The 24,523-nt window shown below is 39.7% G+C and overlaps 1 protein-coding gene across 6 annotated transcripts in view; it reads left to right on the plus strand.

Moving 5' to 3' along the window:
- Positions 1-5,253: 5,253 nt before the first annotated feature.
- ATP2C1 (ATPase secretory pathway Ca2+ transporting 1) overlaps positions 5,254-24,523 on the plus strand; it is a 66,053-nt gene continuing 46,783 nt past the window's right edge. The window contains exons 1-2 of one of the 6 annotated variants that reach the window (XM_064415966.1): positions 5,699-5,721; positions 23,404-23,554. In XM_064415966.1, coding sequence (XP_064272036.1) covers positions 23,549-23,554 — 6 coding nt within the window. In that variant the 5' untranslated portion in view covers positions 5,699-5,721; positions 23,404-23,548. Of the gene's footprint in view, positions 5,722-22,537; positions 22,562-22,711; positions 22,864-22,958; positions 22,979-23,403; positions 23,633-24,523 lie in introns of those variants that run through there. The other 5 variants (XM_064415970.1, XM_064415978.1, XM_064415965.1 and 2 more) reach the window with 5 other exon arrangements.

Here is a 24,523-nt window from a genome sequence, read left to right on the forward strand (position 1 = left end):
CCTTCTTGGCTTCATAAACCTGTAATGTGAATACAGAATTGCCTGGCTACAATGTCAGGATAATTAACAATGAAACACTAGTGGTGAGGGAGCTATCAAATGGGATATCTCTGAATCAGTATCGGGTCTGGTATTAATTAATGAAAGCACTAATTAAGGTTTCTATTAAACAATCTGGAAGGCAAAATGAAGCACGCATTGATCAAATTTGTAGAGGCTAGGCTGAAACTACAGAATGATTGATCAAGAGATTTTGGAGCAAGAGGCAAATTTTAAATAGGGTGTGATTTTAATTTAGATAAATTTAAACAATGCACTAGAGGGTGACACTTTATAAAATGGAAGGCTGCTGATTAGAGCTCATTAAGGCGAAGAACTAGGAGAGTGGGTAACAAATGGGGCCCAAATCCTAATACCATAGAGCTTTAAAAAGACAAATAGCTTTCCTGGCTATGCAGAGAGTAAAAGGTAGGTCATTTGTAGGACAGTGGCTATGAGAATATCTAGTCTGTGTTTCTAGTGTAGCAATACGGGTATAAAACTTCAGCCTGTTATCCATGGGAAATTAACTCTTTGATTGTGACCTCAAGGTTGGCTATTAAAGGAAGTAAGTTTCTGAAAGCAGTGCTGGGCTGGCAGATCTGTGTACGTGGCCTCTGAGAGGCATGTGAGCACAGTGTGTTCCACTGACAGCCACCTCTCAGCCAGGTGACACCTGATCACACACCCTGCTTATGATCCATTGACTTCTGATGCATTCCTTTACTTGGCACAATGCAAAGGGAGGAAACTGCTTGGGTTAAGGAAAATGCAGCAGGACATAAGCATAGAAGTCTCAGCCTCTGTCTACCATCTTATCAACCTGTTCCTGCAAAACTGAGTATTTGACATTATCTTCTGACTGGGCAGGGCAAATTGGGTGAACATGAAGAGCATGTTCAAGGAAAGAAGTTTTGATAAATGGGTGCTGGGTTTTGGGCTTTTTTTTTACAGCTGGGGTCTCTCTTTTCTTAGTGTGACATCATCTAGAGTGAAGCCCTGGTGCAGCAGAGTTACCAATGCAGCCAGTTGCTCCTTATGACTTTGTATTCTTGGGAAATAAGGAAGAAAATGAGGAAGCAAACTGCTTCATGCATGCTTGGGAGAGGTAGAAAAAAGTCTGAAAATACTTCAGCATCTAGGAGAAATTATAGACCAGTTATCTGGTCCAACAGTTTCAAGTAAGCTGTTGGCAACCAGACTTGTAGTATATGTGTAGTATATTTGATGCCTGTGTGAATGACTCTACACAAGAGTGCTGTATTATGCTTGAGAAGCATTCTGGAAACTCAGGCAAATTTTCTTGCAATAAAATGAAATATTATTTTTTGGCACTGCACCAGCAGTGAATCTATATATTTGGGAATCAGTTTGCTGGTGACATTTCTATAACTGCATCTTCTTTCTTTAAAAAGCACTTACTTTTATACAGAATTAATGATGTAATTTGCATATCCTTAGGGTTTTTTTATACTAATAGCTTATGATTGCACAGAATCATAGAACAGCTGAGGTTGGAAGGGATTCCTTGAAGATGGTGTAGTACAATACCACACTCAAAGCAAAGTCAGAAAGAGCAGACTGCTCAGGACTGATTGCAAGGCTTTGAACTTGTCCAAAGTTGAAGACTGCCACAACCTTTCTAGCAGCAGGTTTCAATGCTTCTTCACTGTAAGAGTGGTTTAATAAACAAAAAATTATATTTAGATAGAACTTACCACATTTCAGTTTCTGCCCATTTCCTCCAGTCCTTTCACAGGGCACTGCTGAGAAGCCAAGCTCCTCCTCCTTCACTTCAGCCTCTCAGGGATTTATACATATTAAGAAGATGCCCCTGAGCCTGCCCTTCTCCAGACTAAACAGTCACAGGTCTCTGTTTCTCCTCCCATAATAGATATTCCAGTCCCTTAATTATCTTCATGGCTCTTTTCTGGACATGCTTCAGTATAATCATGTCTTTTTTGGACTCAGGAGACTGGACATGGAACTAAAATTGAAGCATTAAAATCCTAGAAAATCTAAATTAGTGATACATATCAAAGATAGAGTTTGCATCATTCCAAATTAAAAAAAAGGAACCGGATCAAGTTTTAACTAGAATTGAACTAATAAATCCTGCTCAAAAATACAGAAAATCAGATTCGTTGAAAATGTTGGACTAACAGCTCTGCTGGAATTGCTGTTATTTATGAAAGCAATGAAGTGGGGGGGGCGGGGGGGGGGGGGATGGGAGAAGAAGCAAATTCTTATTCTGACAGTACACAAAGCCAAAATGCAATACTTCCTTTATACATATAGGATATGCTTCAAGGACCCAAATGCTATGGCTTCCTTGGGATAGAGGAACTTTGCAATGAAAGTCTTTAGAATGCAAAGGTGTCTTGCTGAGATATCGAGATAGTTAAAGACAGCTAAATAGTTCACAATGAGCAAGAATTACCTGCTGCTGCCTGTCCTGCTGCCAGCAGCATGCACTGAGTAGTAGGACAAAGTCTGTTTGTTCACCAGCTCCTTAAATGTGTTTTCAGGGTGGGGGCATTGTGTATATAAGTAGTACCTACGTCTATATAATCATACACATGCACCTGAGAAGATGCATACGTATCTCTGTTTTGGTGAGGGTTTTATTCACTCAGCAACAAGAGAATTATTTGCTACTATTACACAGGATCTGGATGCTGTTAGTGGATTTTGGCTGCTAGTGAAATATTTTATTACTGTCATTAGAGAAGCTTATAATACAGGGAAGGGGTTGTCTAAGTGCTGTGTGGGAGATGCTCAATTGACCTTGACTGATACCACAAGAATTAGTTGAACAAGTAGGTTGGTGCTACCCTTGTTGATACTGGGTAGTTGCCAGGCCAGAATCGACAAGTTTAGTCTCTGTTGTTTGCTGTTTTCTGAGCACATAATAGATCATTATTTTAGTATAAATCCAATTCATTCCTAGGCAGAGTCAAAAAGTTTAAATTTCTACCATTTTTTTAAACATATCATGGCATAAGAAGTGAGGGGATTTCTTTAGTAAAAACACAGGGTACAACAAGAAACTGTTCTTTCAGGTGTCAGAATATATTTGGAAATTTTGTCACATTATTTTACACCAGAGAAAGGAGACTTTTTCACTACAACCTTTAAACTAAAACATTCTGACAGCTGATATTGTTTGTTGAAGCCTGTCTTTGCTTTTCTTGGCTTGTTACTGCTTTTCTTAAACAGGGTGGAGGGCAGAAGAACATTTGTGATATGTACCCACTGACTTACTCTTGACAGTGCAAATATTTCCTAGTTAAGAAACCTTTCTCTCTGTTTCAATAAAGACTATAGGTGCTAATCAAGGAAATGCAGAATTCTGATATTTGCCAAGGTATGGTTCAACCAGGTGATGTTGTCTTACACCTCTGAGGCTCCATCCATCTGGATTACTGCAGATGTCTCTGTTTGTGCTCCCTAAGCACCAATCTGCAGCACAGAAGGGGTAAGTGTACAAGTGCCTGCTGAAACAGTGTTAGGCCAGTCTGAAACAAGCCTATGGTGCTCCATTCCTCTGAAAGAGCTTGGTCACGCCCTCCAGAACTTTGCAAAGAAGCAAATTCAGCCTGGTATGATTTTGCAGGGAATAGCATAAACATAACACCGTGATTTTAGGTAAAAGTCTGAGGTTATATAAAACAAATATGTCCTAGTATATGTAATTTTAAAGGAACCACTACTGCAAAGTGGAGCTCAGTGTTTTCCCCTACTTATTATTTTATGCCTGTGGCTTGTGTTTTTGCTTTTACTATTCTTGTCCTTCTGCTTGTGGGGATCCTGTCTTTGCAGAGCAATTAAAATTCCCATGCTAGGATGTGTCACTGATCTTCTTAACATCCTCCTGGCTTCACAGCAACGAGTGCACTTGGCAATTTACAGTGCTGACAACTCCAGTTTTCTTCCTCTGCTGTTCAGGTGGTCAGAGTCACACAAGTGCCAGCAAATTTTATAAAGCACAGGAACAGTGATTCTGACTCAGCAGGGCTTTGTACCAAAGTGGGGGCAGGAGAGGTATTGTGCTGAGAGCCCAAAATTGGCTGGCATCTCTGGATAGGAAGTGAAACAGGAAGATCACCTTGTAAGCAGGCTTGGTGCCATCCAAACAGATGGGCTGAAGTATCAGCAGCCAAACAGTCATTTAGGAACACAAAAAGGATTTGTTGAAGGCACATTTCCAAGCATGAAATGTCAGAATGTTTGCCTGTGTCAAGCATCAAACCTGAAGGGAGGGATACGTGCAAGTAGTGTGGGATGAGTTAACACTGAAAACAAACATGTAAATCTGTCTTGGATCCTTTCCTGAATCAATTGAAAGCTTTTTTGTAGCTGTGAGACCTGAAAAGGAGGAGTGGGAGAAGAGTCCTGCAAAGCAGTATTATTTCCCTACCATATGGATTACTTTCCACAACCTGTGCTGACAAGGTAAAGAAATTATTTCTTTTGCCTCCCACAAATGTTGATGTACAGGAGGCACATAACATTGTCTGGCTGGTTAGTCCTTAGCAGTTGTATTTAATAGCTTCAGGATAAATTCTGTAGCACTATCCAAGATCTAAATAATAGAATCATAGAATGGCCTGGGTGGGGACTGACCTTAAAATAATTTATTATGCATGGAGATATACCTTAGGAAAGACTTTAAAAACTTGGAGTTGTAGTGAGGACTGAATTGCTTTACTGTAATAAGAACCCAGCTCTGTGACTTCTCTGCATAAAAGGTCAACAACAGAGAGGGGGAGGCATCCCCCCTAACTTCCATAACTCTCAAACCCAAGAACTTAGGATGATAATTGATGGAAATATGCTTTGCTGCTTTTCCATCCACTACAAAAGCCAGACAAATACTTGTCTGCTTATCAAAAGTGCAAAGTAGAGAAGGGGCCGTAAAGACAAACGTAATGACTTGAAAGGAAATGAGTTTGCAGGTAAGATTCAAGGCAAAGCCCCTAGTTGCAAGCTAAGCTTTATCTGAGCTTGCACTGTTTTGCTCTATAACTGGTGCCTTGCAGTTCCAGTTTAGAAAGCAGGGAATGAACGAAAGCATTAATCTGACTGAAATCCACATAACAGGATTGTGTGTGAAACAAAAGTGAAACCAGGCAGTGCAGTCGGTGAAATACAGCTTGAGGAGGAGGGGTGAATGTGCTGGAAACAGCAGTTTTCTAACCTCTTTACTGCAGCTGAACAAGCTTTAAGAGGCATCAGGCATTAGGGGGGCTAGGGAAAATCAGGAGCTGGTTACTGTTATTTGATTTTTGCAGCAGAATGTTCTTACCAGAAGTAGAGCTATTTGAGCAGGCTGCCAGGGAAATGATTTGCATTTGGTAGAACTGCCCCTCAGTTCTTGCAGCTCACACTGCCCTTGTGGCACTTTAACACTAGTCATTTGTTGGAGGCTCTGCATTTGATGTTTTGATTTTCACCAGTTGCTCTGCAAAAAAGGATTGTGCAACAGTCGAGAACTACGAGTCTTTGGGAAGAGGAGGAAAACATGCATTCAGAACTCCAAACAGGGAAGCAGTAAGAGAAATTGCCTGAATTATGGATAATCTGCTGCATAAGTCTGTCTTCTCCTGTTTTATAAAGCTTCCTATCCATGCAATTTGGAAACTTCTGTCGACAGTGAAAGCCAAGAGGATTCAAGAAAAGGTAAAAGCAAATTTTAAAAAAGAACTACTTCAGTTGTAACCCTGGGAGTGATCTAGCCATATCTTAAAGGGGAGGATCACAAGTTTAGCTGCACTGCTTTCTAAATGTCAGTATCTGTGAGTAATGGTTCTATTTAGGATTTTATGAGAGCACTGTGAATTTGAAAAAATTTGCTCTGAGAACAAATAATTTTTGATTCTGAGGAAATTACTGGGGACTTAAAGCATTGAGACCATGAAGTCATTACCTGCCTCTTGAAGATCACAGAAGCCCATCTTTCACTGCTGTCATGAGCTGTTTTCAGTGTAATTCCAGTTCATCTTGAACCACTCATCTCCATACTAGCTGTGTAAAAACATTGTTAAACTTCCTTATGTTCAACATAGTCTTGAATCTGCTTGTTATGATAAGTGGGGTATATTTGACAAAATGAATTTCTAAATAGGTATATAAAATAAATTAAAAAAATAAACCAGACTTTCCCTCTTTTAACTCTTGTCTTAGCCATAAGCTTTATGCTGTGTTGTTCTCTGTTCTGGAAAGGCTTTATCTTTTCTAAGAGATTTCTATTCTTCTAAGAACAGGTGTAGGCACTGGTCAGTATTTGGGCCCTTTGTCATGCAAATCTGTGTTAAATAAAAGGTTGCGGTCTTGGCAGTAGGGCTTGTAACCTGAATTCTTAAATGTTTTGGTAGATCATGATTTCTTAACTTAAATGCAAAATGAATATCCTTAGGAGAACTGAATTGTAATCTGAAGCTGTTGCTGTTTCACAAGGAAATGGAAGCTGTTTTGCATGGGCGGGGGCAGAAGGGGTGAGTCTGGAATGAGGTGTTTCTGATGAGTTACTGTTCCTTTTCATCCAATATGTGCTGGATATTAAGCTGTGTGATGAGCATTCAGAAGAATAAGAGCTATAACAAGAACTAAAATTCTGCATTCCTTTGAAACAGTTGAACTTCTTTGTTCTCTGTGTGCTAAATTATGCTGAATAGCATACTTCTCCAAATCAGAGGTCATCAGGCAAAGAAAGACACATTCCTTTGCCATGATATATTTTGGAAATAAAAAGTGCCAGGGCTGTAACTGGCAGGGGGTGGGTGGGAGGGAAATCTGCTTTTCCTGTTTTGGTACAGTAATGTTCATTATTTTCTTTCTTGCTCCTAATGTTTTTACAATGGCTAGCAGCTCAAGCACTACATGCTTAAAGAAACATCGTGCTCATTCTCCTTGGGTTTGTCAGATGTTGGCAGGGCTGATACCACAGAGTAACACTTGCTGCTTTGACTCTACAAACACAGAGTGCAGTTTTGCTCTGGAAGCTGCCCTGCATGGTGTTGAAAATAAGCTCTTTATTTCTGAGGATCACAGTCTTTTATTTAGCAGGGTAAGTCCTTGGGATGGTTTGCTTAACGCTGACTGAATGTCTTTTAATAAATGTTACCAGTAGATAAATGCATTTTTCTTTGAAGGTTTTTGTTGTTTTCTCACTATTCACCCTTTTCTGATCTCAGTGGGCATTAAATTTAGGTTCCAGAGAGCTTAGCGCATTCTAACTGTGCTATTGTCATGTTCTGTTCTGATAGATTTTGTCTGATGCACATAGTGGTGCTTGTCCAGTCACAGAGACAAAAATCACAAGCAGGGCTAGTTGGCTAATAACTTTTGAGTTGTTCAAGATTTATCCTGACAGCTGAACTTCAGAGGATGCACAGGCCAGTTGTAACTTAAACATTCATTGGTGGAATTGAATGAAAGAATTAGAGATTGAATTAGAGAGCAACCTGTAACTTGATGCTAAATTTAATCATCCCGCTTGCATAAGGATCTGAATATTCTTAGTGCAATGTACTTCTGTCACTGCTGCTTCCACTGCTGGAAGAAATCCATTTAATCAAAACAAGCATTGATGTGGTTATTAGCATGTTAGTCCCAAGACAAAAAGCTTTATCAGTATAAAATGAACTGAATGTGGTGCTACTATTCATTCTCTTTACATTGCTTGATATTGTGCACTGAATGTAATGAGGCTTGTTGAAGAACTGCTGTTCACTGTGGTGTTCCAGAAAAGCTATGCATCCTAGGAGACTTGTTCTCTGATCAAACATTTTAAATGAAATACAACATTAAAATAGTGTAATGGCTACAATCTGAGGTTAGCTTTGCATGCTCACTTTAATGAGTTGCAATTTCCTCTGGAAACTGACAACTAAAAAATCCTGTTTACCAGTTGCTTAGAAACTGATCATCAGTAAGAGCATTAGACATCAAATATCTCAGTAAAAACTAAATCTGGGAAATAAATGTGTATTGTTCAGAAACTACAGATTCTGGAAATTACCAGGGATTTTCATGAAGTCCAAGACATAAACAGATTATAAGAAGGATGTGTGTATAGATAAGGACATCCAGACTTATACTAAGAAGGATAAACTTGCTCACTTCATTTCTTAAACCATACAATATGGTTTAAGAAGACTATTTCAATACTGGCAGTGTATTAAATGTTTCTTTTCTTGGATCAACTTCTGGAATCATTCCTGACTGAACACACAAGGCCCAGGAGCATGCACTTCAGGGAGTATGAGTATGATCCAATAATGGAATTATTTATGATCTTTGAGATTTTTCTCTTGTTTTTAATTCAAACTTGAATGTTTTAAAGCAAAGAAATCTGAAAGTTTTTTAACAAGCCTTATAGAAATGGTATGCAAATGTGTTTTGTGGCTACATGGTAAGTTTGAGAACAAGTGACATTTTAACAGCACAGTTGAGTTTAGGAGGTAATTCTGGCTAAATGAGGCTTTTATCTAGATCTCTACAGCTTTTTCTTAGGAGAATATGTATTTTTTTAAGAGCCATTCTTATCTAATTCTATACATTGAATTTTTCCATTAAAATGATTATTATTAAGTTCTTGGAAGGTATGAGGTTTTTAATATTAATTCAGTCTGAGTAAGGAAATGAAACATGCCACTTATTTTCCTGTCAAACATAAAAGGCCTATTATTTCAACATGTTTAAGCAGCCTCTCTGCTTAGATAAAAAACAATAGCAGGCATATATGTGGCTTATTTAATGGTGTTTATGCTGTCAGGATTATCTCCTTTCCTTGAAAACATTTTTCAATTCATTTGGCAAAACAAGAAATGATTTTCTTTTGCCTTTGTTGCTAGTTAGAGCATATCTCATTAACATTTGAGGAAATTACTTTTCAAGAGTATTGTAAGGTTACCTCTTTCCAAAACATGGCCATAAAGCATAGACTTCCTGTTGAAAATTCCAGCTGGACTTAGATAAAATCTTTTCCTGGAAGAAACTACAGGATGCTTTTTTCCCTCACAATCAGTTTCCAAAGAGTGTGTGTGACCAATGCTAAAGGAAATGGAAGAACCAACATTTTGTGCAGCGAAACCACCATCTTTCCTCCTGAATCCCAGCAGTAAATAGAATTTCTTGCATCCTTTCCAGCAAATACTTCTTTAGAATTATTGCTCAGCTACACACCAGCCACAAGATGAATGCTAAAGTAATTTCTCTAGCTCTTAGTTCATGCATAAGAATGACACCATCAATGAGGTTCTATACAGGAGAATTAACAGATGGGGCTTTGTCCTTTTGGGAACCTACCAAATGAGCTTTGGGAGCTCAGAACGGAGGCAGCATAGAGGGATTTGTACATTGTGCTTGGCATTGAGAGTATGTTTCTTTAACAATTAACACAAGTGCTCTGGCAGAACCCTTCTTAGCCTCTTTTTTGAAGGAAGTGAGCTGTATCTGCCCCTTTCCCCCAGTAACTGCAGAACTCATGGATAGAGAGTCTCAAAGACGTGAAACACCCACACGTTTAATGAAAATGAGGATGGTTGGTAAGAGGGGAGGCATCCCATTAAAAGTGCCTTTAAGAGCAGCATTACATCAAAGAGATCACACAGGGGAGAATAATCAGCAGTACTTTGTGCGCTGGAAAAGCTCTCATCAGTGTTTGCACCTCTCAAGTATTCAAAAGAATAATTCCCAAAGCCTACCCTGGAGAGGGTAACTGAGAACATCCTTGACTCCTATCCCTGGTAGTGGCTGATTGCTGAAGCTCAGTCAGTTTTTAAGTCAGCCATCCAGAGGGCACCAGACTGCTGGGGACCAGGAAGGACATTCCTGCAGTCATGAGAGAGCTATTGCCATTAGAACATATTTGTCTTTCTCAACTTTACCAATCAAATTAATTTAAAAAGCAGTGACTGAATTGAGAGTAGAGTTGGATAATAGCATCTATGCTGAGTGGTTTTAAGCTGCCTTTCCTTCAAGTCTCTGTTGTAACTGTGATGGACAGGATTTGTAGGTCCTTCTAAGGTCTGAGGAGGAACAGTGTACAGATCCTCTTGAGCTCTCCTAACAGAGCTTGTCAGATGCTTACTTGTTTAGTGCATTGTTATTTTGCCTTATCTTTAGTTTTCCCCCAAAATGGCAACTCTGTTCAAGTCAAGGTCTTATCTCAAAGTAACTGAGGATTTAACACGATCTTTGAGGAAGACAGTGCTCACAAAGGATGGGTCTTTAATCAAGGAGAAAAAAGCTCACAGGCTGCAAGCAAATAGGATATAAGGTTTCAATCTGTATTTAACATCTGGAATAATTCCGTGGTCAGCCCATACTCTGAAATTGTGGTTAGAAATGCTTATAAAAGACTTTATACATATGAAATAGAGGTTATTGTCCTTGTGCACAGTTTACAGGTGGAAGTTCTCTGTTACATATGCAGTCAGACTGAAATTAGTAATTCCTTACAGCTTTAAAATCTATGTTAGGTGAGTCAAATTGGCACTGTTCAACTTTGTCTGTAAAGGTAGCTGTTGTATGCCAAGCAGCATTAGTGAATATGCTGAATCTGACATATGTTTGACAAAAATCCCTGAAATTACAGGATTACAAGCATTTCATGTGGCAATCTAAGACTTTTGCAAGGATCAGCCCTTCCAAGTGGGAAAGAATTCAGACATCTAGTTAGTTAGCCTGGAGAAGAGATACTGAGGATGCAGCTAAAGGGTCTGAAGAGGACATGACTTTATCCAGTGAAAGATCTGGCAGCTTTTGCTGAAATAGTTGGCACTTGATCTCTGCTCTGAGATGAACAATGCCTCCCATTCCACACAGGTTAACCTCTAGCTGGAAGTGATGCTGTCTCTTAGTGTGGAGAGATGTTGCTCTCAGCAGAGATGGCATCTGTGGTTGCTGGTGTTGTAACAGTGACAATGCTTTTATTATAGCGGTGATAGTTCAAGTACTACTGCTGGCTTACAAAAAAAAAAAAAAAGAAAAGAAAAAAAGAAAAAAAGAGGCACTCTGGCTTTGTTTTGCTTCTCTAAAGATTTTTGTATCTAAAGATACATTTGGTGTAGGTGCCTCGGGTTCACAGTGTAAGTTCTCTATGAAATACATGGGTATTGCAAATGAAAGTACTACTCTACTAGGACAGCTAAGAAATCTGTATAGCTATTAATGAAAAGTTCATTGCAATGGCTTTATCGTGTCTAGTTAATTTTGTTTACAACAGTGGTATTTTTATTGTTGGTATGTAAAAACTAATGTATATGTTAAATTTGAGATGACACTTTAAAAAGGCTGCTTGCTTTGAATGACTAAGGCACTCTGTTTTTTGTGGTTAAACAGAAGCTTGACTAATTTTCCTAATGAAACATTTTCCCTAATTTCTCTTATTTGTGTTCTGAAGCATAAAAGGCTCTGAGTGCTGTGTATCCCTGGGATGTGGTATCTCCAGCATCTAAAATACTTGGATTCTCTGGGGCTGATGGATATTATGTTGTTTAATATTTTATACTTATATCCATTGTGTCAAAACAATTACTATGATCTAACAGCTCCTTGCAGTTCACAAATTCATTCGGAAAACTCTAAATTTTCTGATAGAGATGGGTAGCTTAGGTATGTTCTTTGTCACATTAGCTCCTCCTAAGCTCACTTAAATCAATATTTGAGAGACTGCATCAGAACAAATTCCCATTTGGTCCAATTGGTTTTGTGCTAGACTTTCTCCTGTAGTCATATAGAAATCCCTGTCCGGACTGTATGAAATTTTCCAAGGATGTATAGATTCTTCATTTTTTTTACTCTAAGCAGATTTTCTGCTTGAATTAAGATCAGTGACATAAAAGCTTGAATGTTTTGCCTTTTCAGATAAACATCTTTGTTGAATCACCATCTCATATTTCAGTCATAGGCTGGGTCTCCACTGCTTTGTATCAGACATGACCAGACAATTTTTCAAGCATATGCTGTCTACTTATACAGACACATTTTAAGATGAGCAGGTTTTGGCATTGCCATAAGAAACCAGCAACAAATACAAACCACTTGAAGAAACCACTAGGCTAAGCAAGGATCCTAATCACAAGGCATTGAGCTTCTGCCTTTTTCGCAAAAGCAAGAAGGAGCTGTTTTCCAAACAGAAATCATAGAACTTATCTAGCTGTGAACTGTGGCAGGTCTTGCATAATGTTTTATTCAAATTCTTATTTTAATATGTTGTAAAAGTATTAATCTAAATGGTCAACGCTCATTTATTTTTGGAGTCTAAGTTTGAGATGATCTTCTGAAGAAATCTTACCACTGCCATTTTAAATAGGATTGTACATAGTACATTTAAATAGGATTGTAAATGGTACATTTCCTGAAATACTGTTTTTCATTCAGGCACTTTTTGTGACACAGGTATCACATCAATCAGGTTGGATGGGGCTCTGAGCAACCTGGTCTAGTGAAAGGTGTCCCTACCCATGGCATGGAGGTTGGAACCAGATGGTGTTTATGGTCCCTTCCGACCCAAACCATTCTGTGTTTTGACAATTCTTCACTTAGGCCAGTATCCAGACTGAACGGCTGCTGCAGACAGGTGTTGCTTGGGAAGGGAGGGGAGTGGGGCAGGCTGACTGCCACTTCTCAACACTAGAGAAATGAAAAACCTTAACAGAATAGGTTGTGCAGTAGAAAGCTTATTCTGTAATCCTTAAGCTCAACTTTTACAGATTTATTTAAATAACTGGTAGAAAAGTGCATGTAAACACAAGTATGTCATTGAAAACCAAGAGAAAAAAATTGAAAACTAAGATATATTCAATTTCTGAAGGTTTATTTGATTACAAATGAAACAAATTATTTGTAACTAAAAAAAACCCAAAAAATGAAAAAAAAACCCCAACTGTCTTTTCCCATGGTTTCCTCTCTTTTTTATATAAGAATATGTTTGCCAGATACAGATGGATTAGATTTAATGTTTGGAGCCTTCATATTAGCATTTCTAATGTCATGAAAAGACAAGGAACCCAACAAAGCAACACAGCTTAGGGAGCATTTAAAGTTATGAGACATTCAAACAAAACAGATGCTTGGTTCCTGTTTTCTTAACTGAATTTCCTCAGCTGTGCCTTATCAAAATTAGCTTCTTGCATCATCAGATGTACCAACCATGTGTTAGAATTAAGAGTTACTGTGCTCATGAGCACTCAGTAACAGTAAATAAATATATTTATTTACGTTTCTCCCCAGGAAATTAGACAAATATAGCGGGGCTACTTTTTAACCATATTTTAAAAATAATCAGAGCAGAAACCGCTGAAGAGGTATTAAAAATGTGAAAGGTGAAATGTTCTTGAGTGTTAGAAATTCCAGGATTGTCAATCACAAACACTACAAAAATGAATTACCCTTTCAAATTCTGATTTCTTTTCAGAGAAATTTCATTTGGCCTTTCTATTCAAGTTTTGAAGTTCATGCCTTCCAGATTTTCTATTCAACTAAAAGGATTAGAAGCTTTTTTTCAACATAGGCAAACTTCTTTGATACAATGGCACCATTCCATGAACCAGCTTGTAATATCAAACAATACAATATTAAAGCCCACAAACTACAAAAGCTTAAACACAGCAGTATTATAGGCACCAGGCTTTGGATTCTGACCTTCCCCTGGCATTCAGGCCATGTCAAGCCTCTTTATGGTATTTGCTTTGCATTCACAGAAAGTTTGTTATAGGCAGCTACAGCCTATGCCCAGCCCTGAAGACAAAGCAGGGAACCTGAATTAGTAAAAGCAATCTTAATAATAGTGGTCGTATTTCATAGTAACACATGGCATTTTTACTGAGAGCTAAAATAAAATAATATTTGCCATCATCCTATGTATAGGATTCAGAAGTGCTGGCATTGCTGCTGGAAACTTTTAAACCTGACCAAATTTCACGTAGCTGCTCCTTCAGTTACAGTGCTGCAAAAGGCTCTGTGTTTGGGCAGGGCTAATTTCACATGGAAGGACAGGATGTCATGCCACAGCTATTTTAAAAGGTTGCTTGGAATTACTGTCACCAATGACTAGGCTACTTCAAAATCATTTAAATATAAAAAAAAAAAAACGAGAAAAGAGTTACTTAAAGATAAGTACTTGTGAAGCTTGCATACCTGCAATTAATCTGAAAGTCATCAGAAAATATTTGCTAAGAAGTTCCCATTGGGATCAGAAGCCATTGTGTGCAGAATTGTAAAAATGAAGTCACTTGGTTTTTTCTTTGGTGTGGATGCACTTAGGTGACCTAGGGCTTGGTGGAGGAAATGGTGGTATTCCTTTTGCTACAAACTACAAAAGGAAATGCTGTCTTAGAAGTTTTGGCAAGTCTGAAAATGGACTTTATTTTTCCTTACCAATTTTCAGCTTCTCTGCTACAGTTCTGCATTCTTTACGCTTTGACCCTAGAAGCAGTATCTTGATTACACTTTGTAGGATGTAACAGCTGAATTGAAGCAAAGCTTAATTTATTCAAACCTAGCTCTCTTTCTTTAGATATTGCAGTGAGGCTATGGTTTTGGATAAAACAGACCTTATAATGCAACACCAAGGTTAGTTTATTCTACATCCTTTATAATCTGTCCCTGGAAGAGAAAAACAGCATCACTGTACATAAATGTTGAAGATGTGAGGCTGTAAACAACCAAAGATCAAATTTTCAAAAAGGGAAAACAATTTGGAGTGAAAATTGTGGGAGACATGAAAGATGAATTCTTAAAAACACCCAGCTTACTGAAATCTGTATCTAATGAAGAAAATACTCCAGGAGTCCTGTTTTGCAACTCCAAGAGAAGCAAAATCATGATTTTGGTTCTCAATGCATACACACGTAAGTAATTTCTGATTAATCCATGTTGCTACTTCAATGTCAGAGGCTCCCAATGATTGTTTTGTTTTTTCACTGGATGGATGATTTTCCACAGGTGAATGACTGATGGATCAGAAATATTTACATCTTGGTATGGTTTTATTTTTGCATATTAAATAAGTCATAGATGGCTGGATAGATTTATTATTTGGTAGAACACAATAATAGAGAAACTAATGATAAGCAGATTTATGATCAAGTAAATAATAGATATAATAGAAATCATATAAACATAAAATGTACAATATATTGATGTGATGTGATAGATATGTTCTCATAACAATATCTTAATACAACCTAAGATAATCTTCTGACCTTAAATTTATTATATGACAGATGAAAGAAGTAGGATAAAAACCATGTCTCTCATTAGATATCAAAATATTCTGGTCAAGTTTTGAATAGTATATAGGAAATTCAGGGTTAAAATTTACTTTAAGCCTGAACTTCAAATAGGAAACAAGATTTTTGCTGATTTATCACTACTAGTTTCTGTACTCTAATTATAGAGTTTTATCCTCAGAACTCCTCAACAGATCTGGATTAGGCTGGAGGCCCTCAAAGATGGAATGGGAACTGCCTATTTTTTTTCCTGAATGAGAAATGGGTTTTTTTTCTTCTTTCTGAATAGGCAGTTGCCATGCTGAATTGTACTGAATGTCCCCACTAGCCAGATGGTGGGGAGGAGGGCCTATGATACGAGTTTCAACTCTTTTTAAATGAAATCCTCTGGTGCTTCTTGGCTTGTTGCAGATGCACAGAATGCAGCTGGCATTAGCTGCTGAATTACTGGGAGACAGAGGGGCACCTCAGGGCCCTTTCAACCTTCCCATTGTGACAGGCTGCTGGAATATACTCTCCCAGTTTATATGATATAGCTGTGGGGTTTGTCCCTCCCATATCCACTCCTGTCACTTTCAGCTGGGGCTGTATCCAACCTTTGGTGATGCATGAACTGAATATGTGATCTATTATTTAGAGTGAGGCTACTAAACATGGTGATGTTGCTGGGTAATATTTTAGTACCTACTTTCAGGGCAGACAGGAGCCTTCCGTGAAATGTGTGTTTGCTTTTTAATTCCCTAGTGCTGAAGTTTGATATTCATTAGTAGTGATATGGAAACACTCCTGAGCACTTGCTCCCACCTCCACTTTGTCCTAGCACAAGCTTGTGTAGTTGGATGGGGAATGAGGTCAGAACAACCTTGTTAAATTTGGGTATTTTTTCTAAGTGTACTTTACTAAGTTTCTAAATTTTACATAACCTGCGTGTGCAGTTTTTATTCCTCCCCCTGCAGTCTTATTGTTAACTTTGACTAAGAAAGCATCTGAATACAGATTTAGTCTTTCAATTCACCAGTTGAGTCTATCTTAAAGTTAGGGGTCTTTACAATAGAGCCCATAGTTGCAATAGAAGCATGCTACCTTAATTGCTTTTATCAGCTTTAAAAATGTGACCTCAGACCACCCTTTTTAAGACATAAGGGAGGAAAAAATCCTCTGTATTTTTGGCTCCATTTACACAAAAGTTGCAGTAATACTAAAAATAAAAAGGTATATGGCTCTCCTGTAAAACAAAAGTTTGTAACTAATTCCTCCCAACCTGAAAAGCTGCCACATGCTTTCGCTTGATAACATTTTTTGGCTCTGAGTCTGAATAAAATTTCACAACCCAGCATATTATGCTTAAGTGTGTTATCAAATAAATCATCATATTCTTGCCAGAAGCCAAAATCGTATAACTATGTAAACATCTGTTTATTAACTGCCAGCTCCTCACTGAGTATTACCTTTGCCCTGTTTTGCTCTCACCCATAGCCTTGAAGAAGAATTTCCAAGAGAGTCTTGGCAAGCTTACTTGTCTGTAATATATGCAGCATTCCTGAAATTCTTGGCACATTAACCTTGAATCAATTCAAATGAAATTCAAACTTTGCTATTGCTGTGGTTTTTTTAGCTGTTTATAGTTTCATTGTTGAAATGTCTTTATTCTCCACCACAGACAGCTTGCTATAACATAACTGAAATAATTTAGAAGTAAATGGGGTGCCTTCTTTGCCATGTAATAAATTGCAGTAATCCTTCAGAAAGACATAGGGAAGAGTTTTCCACCTTTTGCTGTATTCAGGCCACAATATGATGGTAGCTGCAGCTGGCAATGCAGAGGAGTGGAGTCTTTGTCCTGTAGCAGACATCCTAACAAGGCATTTTGCCTGCCTGAGCCAAGATTTCCAATAGTAACTTGCTTCACAGCATATTCCAATTATAGTGCACATGTTTCTTGGCTGTCTTTTACAGGCAATGTGAAACTAGATCTTTACTTCACAAAATGTCTCTGGAAATGTGAAGCCTCCAGTAGATAGGACAGAGGCACTTGTGAGAGCTTCCACATTAGCAGTGAAACTTTTACTGGAGTAGTTAGCTTTGAAAACAGTCACTGACAGGAAAACAGAAACAGCTGAAGATCTCTGTGAGTCCTAAATAAAGGGAAGGGAAACCCCTCTGGAAAATGTGCAATTAATATTTTTAACTATTTCAAAGTAGTGCAGCTGAAGGAAGAAAATAGCAGGTGAATATTGAATATGCTCTTGAGATGGAAGGTATTAAAGAAGAAAAGTACGGGAGATGAAATGCAGGTTTGAGATAAGTTGAGTGCTATGGTCAGAAAATGAATTAACTTTGCCTGAAGGATAAATTAAACCTGATTTTCTTGAATGCTCTGAGTATACATTCACAACAGTTGAAACTGATTAAAGTTTTTAATCCTGTCACTATTTTCCACTACCTTCCTCCACTCGTTTTGGGAGTTCAGCAGTAAAGCCTTTTTTGAGGCAAGCTTTCTTCTTGGCTAGATCTGTCCTTCTGAGCTAAGTTATCAAGAGAGGAGAATGTCAGGGCCAATGCAGAACTTGGCACCAGCAGAAGGGCAATCACAGAAGCCTCATTTATGTCAACCTTAAAATGCTGTGGTGCTGCACCCCTTCTCTGAATGTAGAATATTGGTAGGGATGCTGCTTAGGGGAGGGATGACATGGTTAAATTCAAGTGCTTTAAAAATCAGTGAAATATAATTTAAGACTCCCATAAACCAAAGTTCCTTAATTAGCATAATTGCACAGTGTCAAGACAGGGCTGAGCTAAGGTAATTTGAAAATGTAGTTATGTTTCTTACATCCTAACATGCTCAGAATTATAAAATTAAATGAACACTTATTTCCTTTGGGAAAACTGTATCATTTTTCTTCTTTTAAACTTGAACTGGTTTTATACACACACACACACACAGACATAACATTTGAACTTTAGGTGGACTTGCCTTGGGTGTTCCTCTGGAGAATTCAATTTGGGGATGAGGTGATTGCTTCTATCTGCTATCAGTTGAAATGCATGGACGGAAAGGACGTGGAGATGAAATTTGCAACAGGCTTTACAAATGATGTGCCATTTAAAGCATGTAAATGAGAAGCTCCCCTGTCTGGACTCCAGTCATACAAGAACTCTGTAGAGGACTGTAAAAGCACTGGTGAGTTTTTGACTTCCAGATGAAAGACAACAAAAAATTTGATTATATCAAATGGAAGTCTGTCTTACCAGAAACCTGTTTTCTTCTTCCATGAAAGCTAATTTATGATCAGTGTATTAAGGGATGTTTAAGTTATATCTAAAGCAAGCAAGCAGGCAGTGGAGAAGCCTGTTTTGACAGAAGGATCATATACTAACCCTTTCTGACCCAAACTGAAGTCCTATAGAAAGCTTTGTCCATATTAAAATATTATCATTGATATGGCTCAGAAAAATGTCTCTTGTTATAAGGTATAAATAAATTCCTATGAGATTAACAAAATTTGTAATAGATTTCAGTAGCATTACTCAACACTGACAAGCTTTAAACAAATGCATCTTGAGAAGGACACTATAAAACAATACTTTAAAAGAATCTGGAAGCTCACTTCAGAGCAACAAGTATTTCAAATGCTGTCATGGTCTGCAAAGTAGCTTCAACAAAATTCTGTGTAGTAAATATCTAATCTGTGAACCATGCAGTTATAGGTATCCTTGTTATGTTTAAAATACATTTTTCTGCTTTTGGTAGTGTTGTAGAACATGGGAGCCATTGAGAAGAAGCTGAATTGGTCAAGATCCCAAAGACTAAACCAAACTTCAAGTTCATATAAACAAACTGCAGGTTAAGGCCTATCTGTTTTATGTCATTAGAGTGAATTCTCCCTTTTTCTCTTCCAACTGATTGATGGTACTTCCTGGAATATAATGTATTTACTACTGTTCAATTTTTCCAAGCTTTCCAGAAGCCTTTAATTCTTCTGAAGAAATACAAAGGCATCTAGACCCAGCATTTTGGATTGCTTCTAGATTCATACAGAAGTTATGTATGCTTTTTTACAGCTGGCTGTTATAAAACCCAATAAGTAATCAAAACCCAGACAACCAGTTCCATTTATCAAATCATTAGTTTTTGCCCCTGAAAGCCTAAGGGAGAAGAGAAAGTACTGAAAGCAGGAGTACCTATTCATGTACCCCATACCTGTTCTACCCTTTTGGCTGTGCCAGAACAACCACCTCTGATTTAAGTAGTGAAATCTGTATTCACTGATGTGCTGGGTTATTCCAGACATGAATCAGTTCCCACATGAATCCAGGTGTGGGTCAGTCTGGGGCTGTGGGTCTGAAATAATCTCCTGGCTGCCTGCTGCTGACAGCCACTTACAGAAGGCAAAGTCTGACTTGGCCATGGATAGGAGGTAAATGATGGGAATTTCATGGGGAAAAGGACAGGAAGGGGATGGGGTGGTGGTGGTTGGGTGGCAGGAACCCATTTTTGTTGATGCAGAACTAAGGTGGTGCTGTGTGGCACTGAAACCTGGTAACGCAGCAAGAGAAGGAGAACGCCTTGGGCAGGGGGCTGCTTAAGCTGCCATTGAACACTCATGAAACTCCACTCTCCTGAATGTAAACCTATTTCCAGAAGGTTTGTTTGCATTTATGAAGTATTTTCATGACTATGAACTAGAAAGAAAAAATGCTAACAACCACCAAAACCCAATCTTTTCCCCTCCAAAGCTATCAGTACAGCATATTCTTTCAAGTACTTTTCAAAAAAACAGATTCTAACTTAGACATTTAAGGACTGTTTGTGTACATTTTTCTGGTTTGTATACGTATTTTCACTGGAATTATTCTGTTTGGGCTAGACATGTTTGCTTACTGGAAATTCAGGGCAGCATTTCATTGCAAGAAATTTTTTTAAGATTAAAAGAAGTAAAACAAATATTATTGTAGTTTGTGAGTACAACTGGCTACAACAGGTTACTGTAAGCCAAACAATTTTTTAATTTCAGACTTATCTCTACAATCATATTTTAATAATGTGCTTTGGTTTGCCAAATAATGCCTTTGCCACACACTTTAATGAGGCTTCCTGAAGATATTAAGGCTGTCCTAATACTCTTGTGAATCAAGCTCACATTAAGGACGGGATTTATGAAGAAACAACATTTACCAGCAGTTGTAAATAAAGTACTTTGAGCATTTTTTATTAAACAGCCACTGTTTGCATGTGTGGAACATGGCAGAAACCGTAATATATTTTTCAAGGATGGATATAATCCTTGTATCACGCTGAAGTGGCACTTCCCAGCTGCCTGGCAGCACCACAGGCTGTAATACTGGTAGATGTACATAATGTGAAAAAAATTAAATCTCAAAGACAAACCTTTTTAGTTGTTGCTATAGGGTAGACTTGCTTTTGACTTCTTTTCTTGTGAGATACGTGAACACAGAATGTTTCTTAGTATGCAGACTTTGTCACAGACATTTAGGTCTCAATTGTGAACAATATCAATAGTGTGCAGGAACTCCCACTCTTCTCCCCAAAACTTTTCACAATGTAAATAAGTCCAAACATGTTGTGGATGTAAGCAGTATTAAGACCTACAGGTTTTGGTTTTTTCTCCATGAAATATTTACCTAAGTTTTTAATATTTAATGATAGCATATGATATTGAAAGCAAGACCTACCTGTTTTAACAAAGTAACTAAATGTTTTTCTTGTTGGGTGCATCAGTTTTGTGTTGAAATTGTGGCATTACAACTGTGAGCATGTCATGAGTGTCTTGGAAGGGTTCTTAGCTTGCTTTCATTTAGGTAACAGAAGTGCTGTCTCGGAGGACAGTCACTGCTACTTGTAGTGGGATACTTCATGGAGTAACCATGGAGATACTCAATTAACATGGCAACTATATGGGGCAGGTCAGAAATTAGGTACTAGGTAACCTCAAACTATTAACCTGCCTGTTGTCATCTTAATTTCCTGAATGCAAATATCTGGAGCCTTTACTTGAAGGCAACACTTGTAGCACTTCTTTACTTCTCAAAATGTATTGACAAATCTATATTACATTAGCACTCAAAGTTATATTCAAAAGCTTCAAAAGACGCAAGGATGCTCTTTAGCTTCAAGGGACATGCGATTATGGGTTGTGAGATTCATTTGAAATGCTAAAATTTAGTTCTGTTAAATGCTGCTTATGAACTGACAAAGACTGAGTTTGGTTTCTTCAGCTGCTTAAGAAAAACAAAGCCAAGGTGACAGGTCGTTAATCATGAGATGTCAATGCAAGTGCTTTTTTCAGACCTTTTTTCACTGCTCCTTTAGAAATGGGATGTAAAGCCTACAATTAGCACGTCTTCAATAGATTTTGACCTTGAAAGTGAAAGGTATTTTGTTCTTACTGGTAGTGTACATCATACCTTAAATTAAAATGAATCATCTCAGTGGAAGTTACTTTTACTTAAAAACTTCCCCAGCCGAAGAGCTCAGCACTGCAACTATAGTTTCAAATAACACTCCTTTGGTGTCAAGATGAACATAATTGAGTTGATAAAGCATTCCCCCCCCCGAATTAAACTAGTTATTAGGGTTGGTGGTTCCATAACTGATAGCTAAAACCTACCTTTAAAATAGTTACCTGATGTGTTTTAAGATTTTTTATTGAGTTGATTTTTTTTTTCTGCTAACATTTACATCATATATTTGGATAACATATCATAATGCAGTGATGCAAAATGAACCAGGGCTGCCACCCTAGTCTGGCTGTACTGTAACTCCAAGAGGATCTACCCAAGGCTTTAAGATGACTCTGGGGAGATTCCTATTATTAGAAAAAAAAAATCACTTTTAGGGTGATCAGGTGTTCCAATAGGCTGCCAAGGGAGGTTGTGGAGCCACCATTTCTGGAAGTGTTCAAGAAGGGTCTGGATTTGGCACTGAGCGTTATGGTTGAGTGGCTTAGGGCTCTCAGTGGCAGTGCTGGGGGCACAGTTGGGCTGGATCATTTTAAAGGCTTTCTTTTCCAGCCTTGATGATTCTGATTCTACTCCATGTGCGTGACCCCGGTTTACATGGGAGGGCAGCAGAGCAGCGCTCTGAGGCGGGCGGGAATGACGGGGTTGTTTTCCCACGCCAGGAGGGCCGGCTTTGGCAGCGGGCGCTGGCGGCGGGCCCGCGGGCACGGGCCGGGCCCCTCAGCACAGCCCGCCGCTCCTCGCTCCCCGCGCCGGCCGCTCAACGCCGCCTGGATCCGCCTTCTCGCGGCAGGGGCGAGGTGGGCACCGGGCGGGCGCCTCCATGGCTCCCTGCAGGGGCCGGGCGTTCGCACGCGTTCATTTCCAACCGCGGCGCAGCTCGGCTCCCGCAGCCTGCGGAGCCGCCCGGCGCTGCGGGTGAGGCGGCTCCGCCGCTCGGGGGCACCGGGGCCGGCACCGCGCGGCCGGCAGCGGGGGCGCGGGCGGCGGGCGTGTGTGGGCTCCGCCCGCCCTTCCGCCGCGGCGCCCCGCCCCGTCCGCCGCCTCTGCCCGCGGAAGTGAGCGGAGCGGGGATGCGGCCGCGCCGCCCCGGCACTCCGAGGTGAGAGGCGCGGCCGGGCGCCGGGGCCGGGGCGGCGACCGTGCCGGAGCCGCCGCTTGCGCCTCCGTGCGCTGCCCCAGCCGCCCCCCCGCGCTGCCCCGCGGCCTGCGCTACGGTGCGGGCGGGGCCGGGCGGCCGAGGGGGCTGCGGGCGGGGGTCGCTTCGGGCAGGCAGCGCTTCCCTTCGCCGCTCCCCTGCCTCCCGCCTGGCGCCGAGGATGCGGGGTGCGGGCAGAGCGGGGAAGGGGGTTACTTGGGGTGAGGGTTTATTTTTAGGAGCGAACGCCCCTCCCCGGGCGGGACGAGGCTGTTAGAGGCGCTGGTGGCGAGGGGGAAGCGGCGGCGCTGCTCCTCCGTGTTGCTGGAGCTGCTGGGCGGCTAATCCTAATCCTCATCCGCGGTGGTCTCTGGCAGCTCTGCGGGCTCCCTGGGTGTGCTGCTCTGCGCTGGGCAGCCTATACGGCTTTTTATTTCGTTGGTTTTTTGTTTTTTTTTTTTTTTTTATATTTTTTTCCTCTTTTAGCGTTGGTTTCTCTTGCAGATGTTGCTGCAGGTGGGGGCAAAGGGAGCATTGTGATTGCCTGGGATCTTGGGGCATTTCTCTCCTCACCTTTCCGCTCCCGCTCCAGCGCTGCTGTTGCTAAAGACTTTTGTAACTATCGACTCAAGTACAATTTCGATGGAAAATGAAGGTAAAGGTCTCATCAGAGTCACTGACTTCATTGGAGCTAAGAGGATTTTTGCATGCAATTTGGTGACAACTCCTACTGGTGCGTGTGTATGTTTTACCGTTCCAGGGGTTGGCAGGGTTGCTCTCGTGTGCTAATCTTGTGGTAGGGATTTTGATCTGCATTTCGAGTCTTAAGATTCGTAGCATCATCGTATTTCTTTATTTGTGCTGCTGCTTGTTTGAACTAATAGTCAGACAGATTTTATTCTTTCTTCATATACAAGGTATCTATTGTGCTCCGTGTGTTTGGAATAGAAATATTTCATTTAGACAGAAGCTTCTTAGAATTAGTTGCTTGGCATTAGCTTACATTACATGATTCTCCTAAATTTATATTTCAGGGTGAGATTGAGAAGCATTAGTTGCCTTTTACTCTGAAATATTTTGTGTGTTTATGTGTTCTTGAAAATGACTCAAATTTGCTCTCTTGGACAGTATTTAATTAAAAAGTGACACTGAAGTTTTGAGTACTGAAAGAAGTAGATCTATTATGCTTTCCCTTTCTTGTCTAATTTGGAAATTACTTAACCTGGGGAATTATTTCAGTGTTCTCCTTCTGGCCTTCAGTTTATGCTCTGGGAACCTTGAAAGCCCCTGTGCATTGTAACAGTGACTGTGAACTTAATTGATTTGGGTTTTTTTTTTCGTTTTGTTTGTTTCTCCTTCTGTCTGTATGTTGAAAATCTCTAAAATGTATTTTTTTACTGTGTATATATATAAGCAAAGAACCATTGACATTGATACCCTCCCTCCCCGCCCCCCCCAGTGTCATCACTATTCTCTGAAAATGGGCAGGGGTTTAGGTGGCTGCTGGGTTTCCTTTGCTACAGGTTGTTACATCACGTGTTAGGTGCTCTTTTTCCTCCCACCCCTCTCTGTTTTTTTAATTGTTTGACTTGAATGAAGAACTAAATTGAGATTGAGGGATAGA

The sequence above is a fragment of the Passer domesticus genome, chromosome 1 (assembly GCF_036417665.1).
Source record: "Passer domesticus isolate bPasDom1 chromosome 1, bPasDom1.hap1, whole genome shotgun sequence".
NCBI classification, from domain to species: Eukaryota; Metazoa; Chordata; class Aves; order Passeriformes; family Passeridae; genus Passer; species Passer domesticus.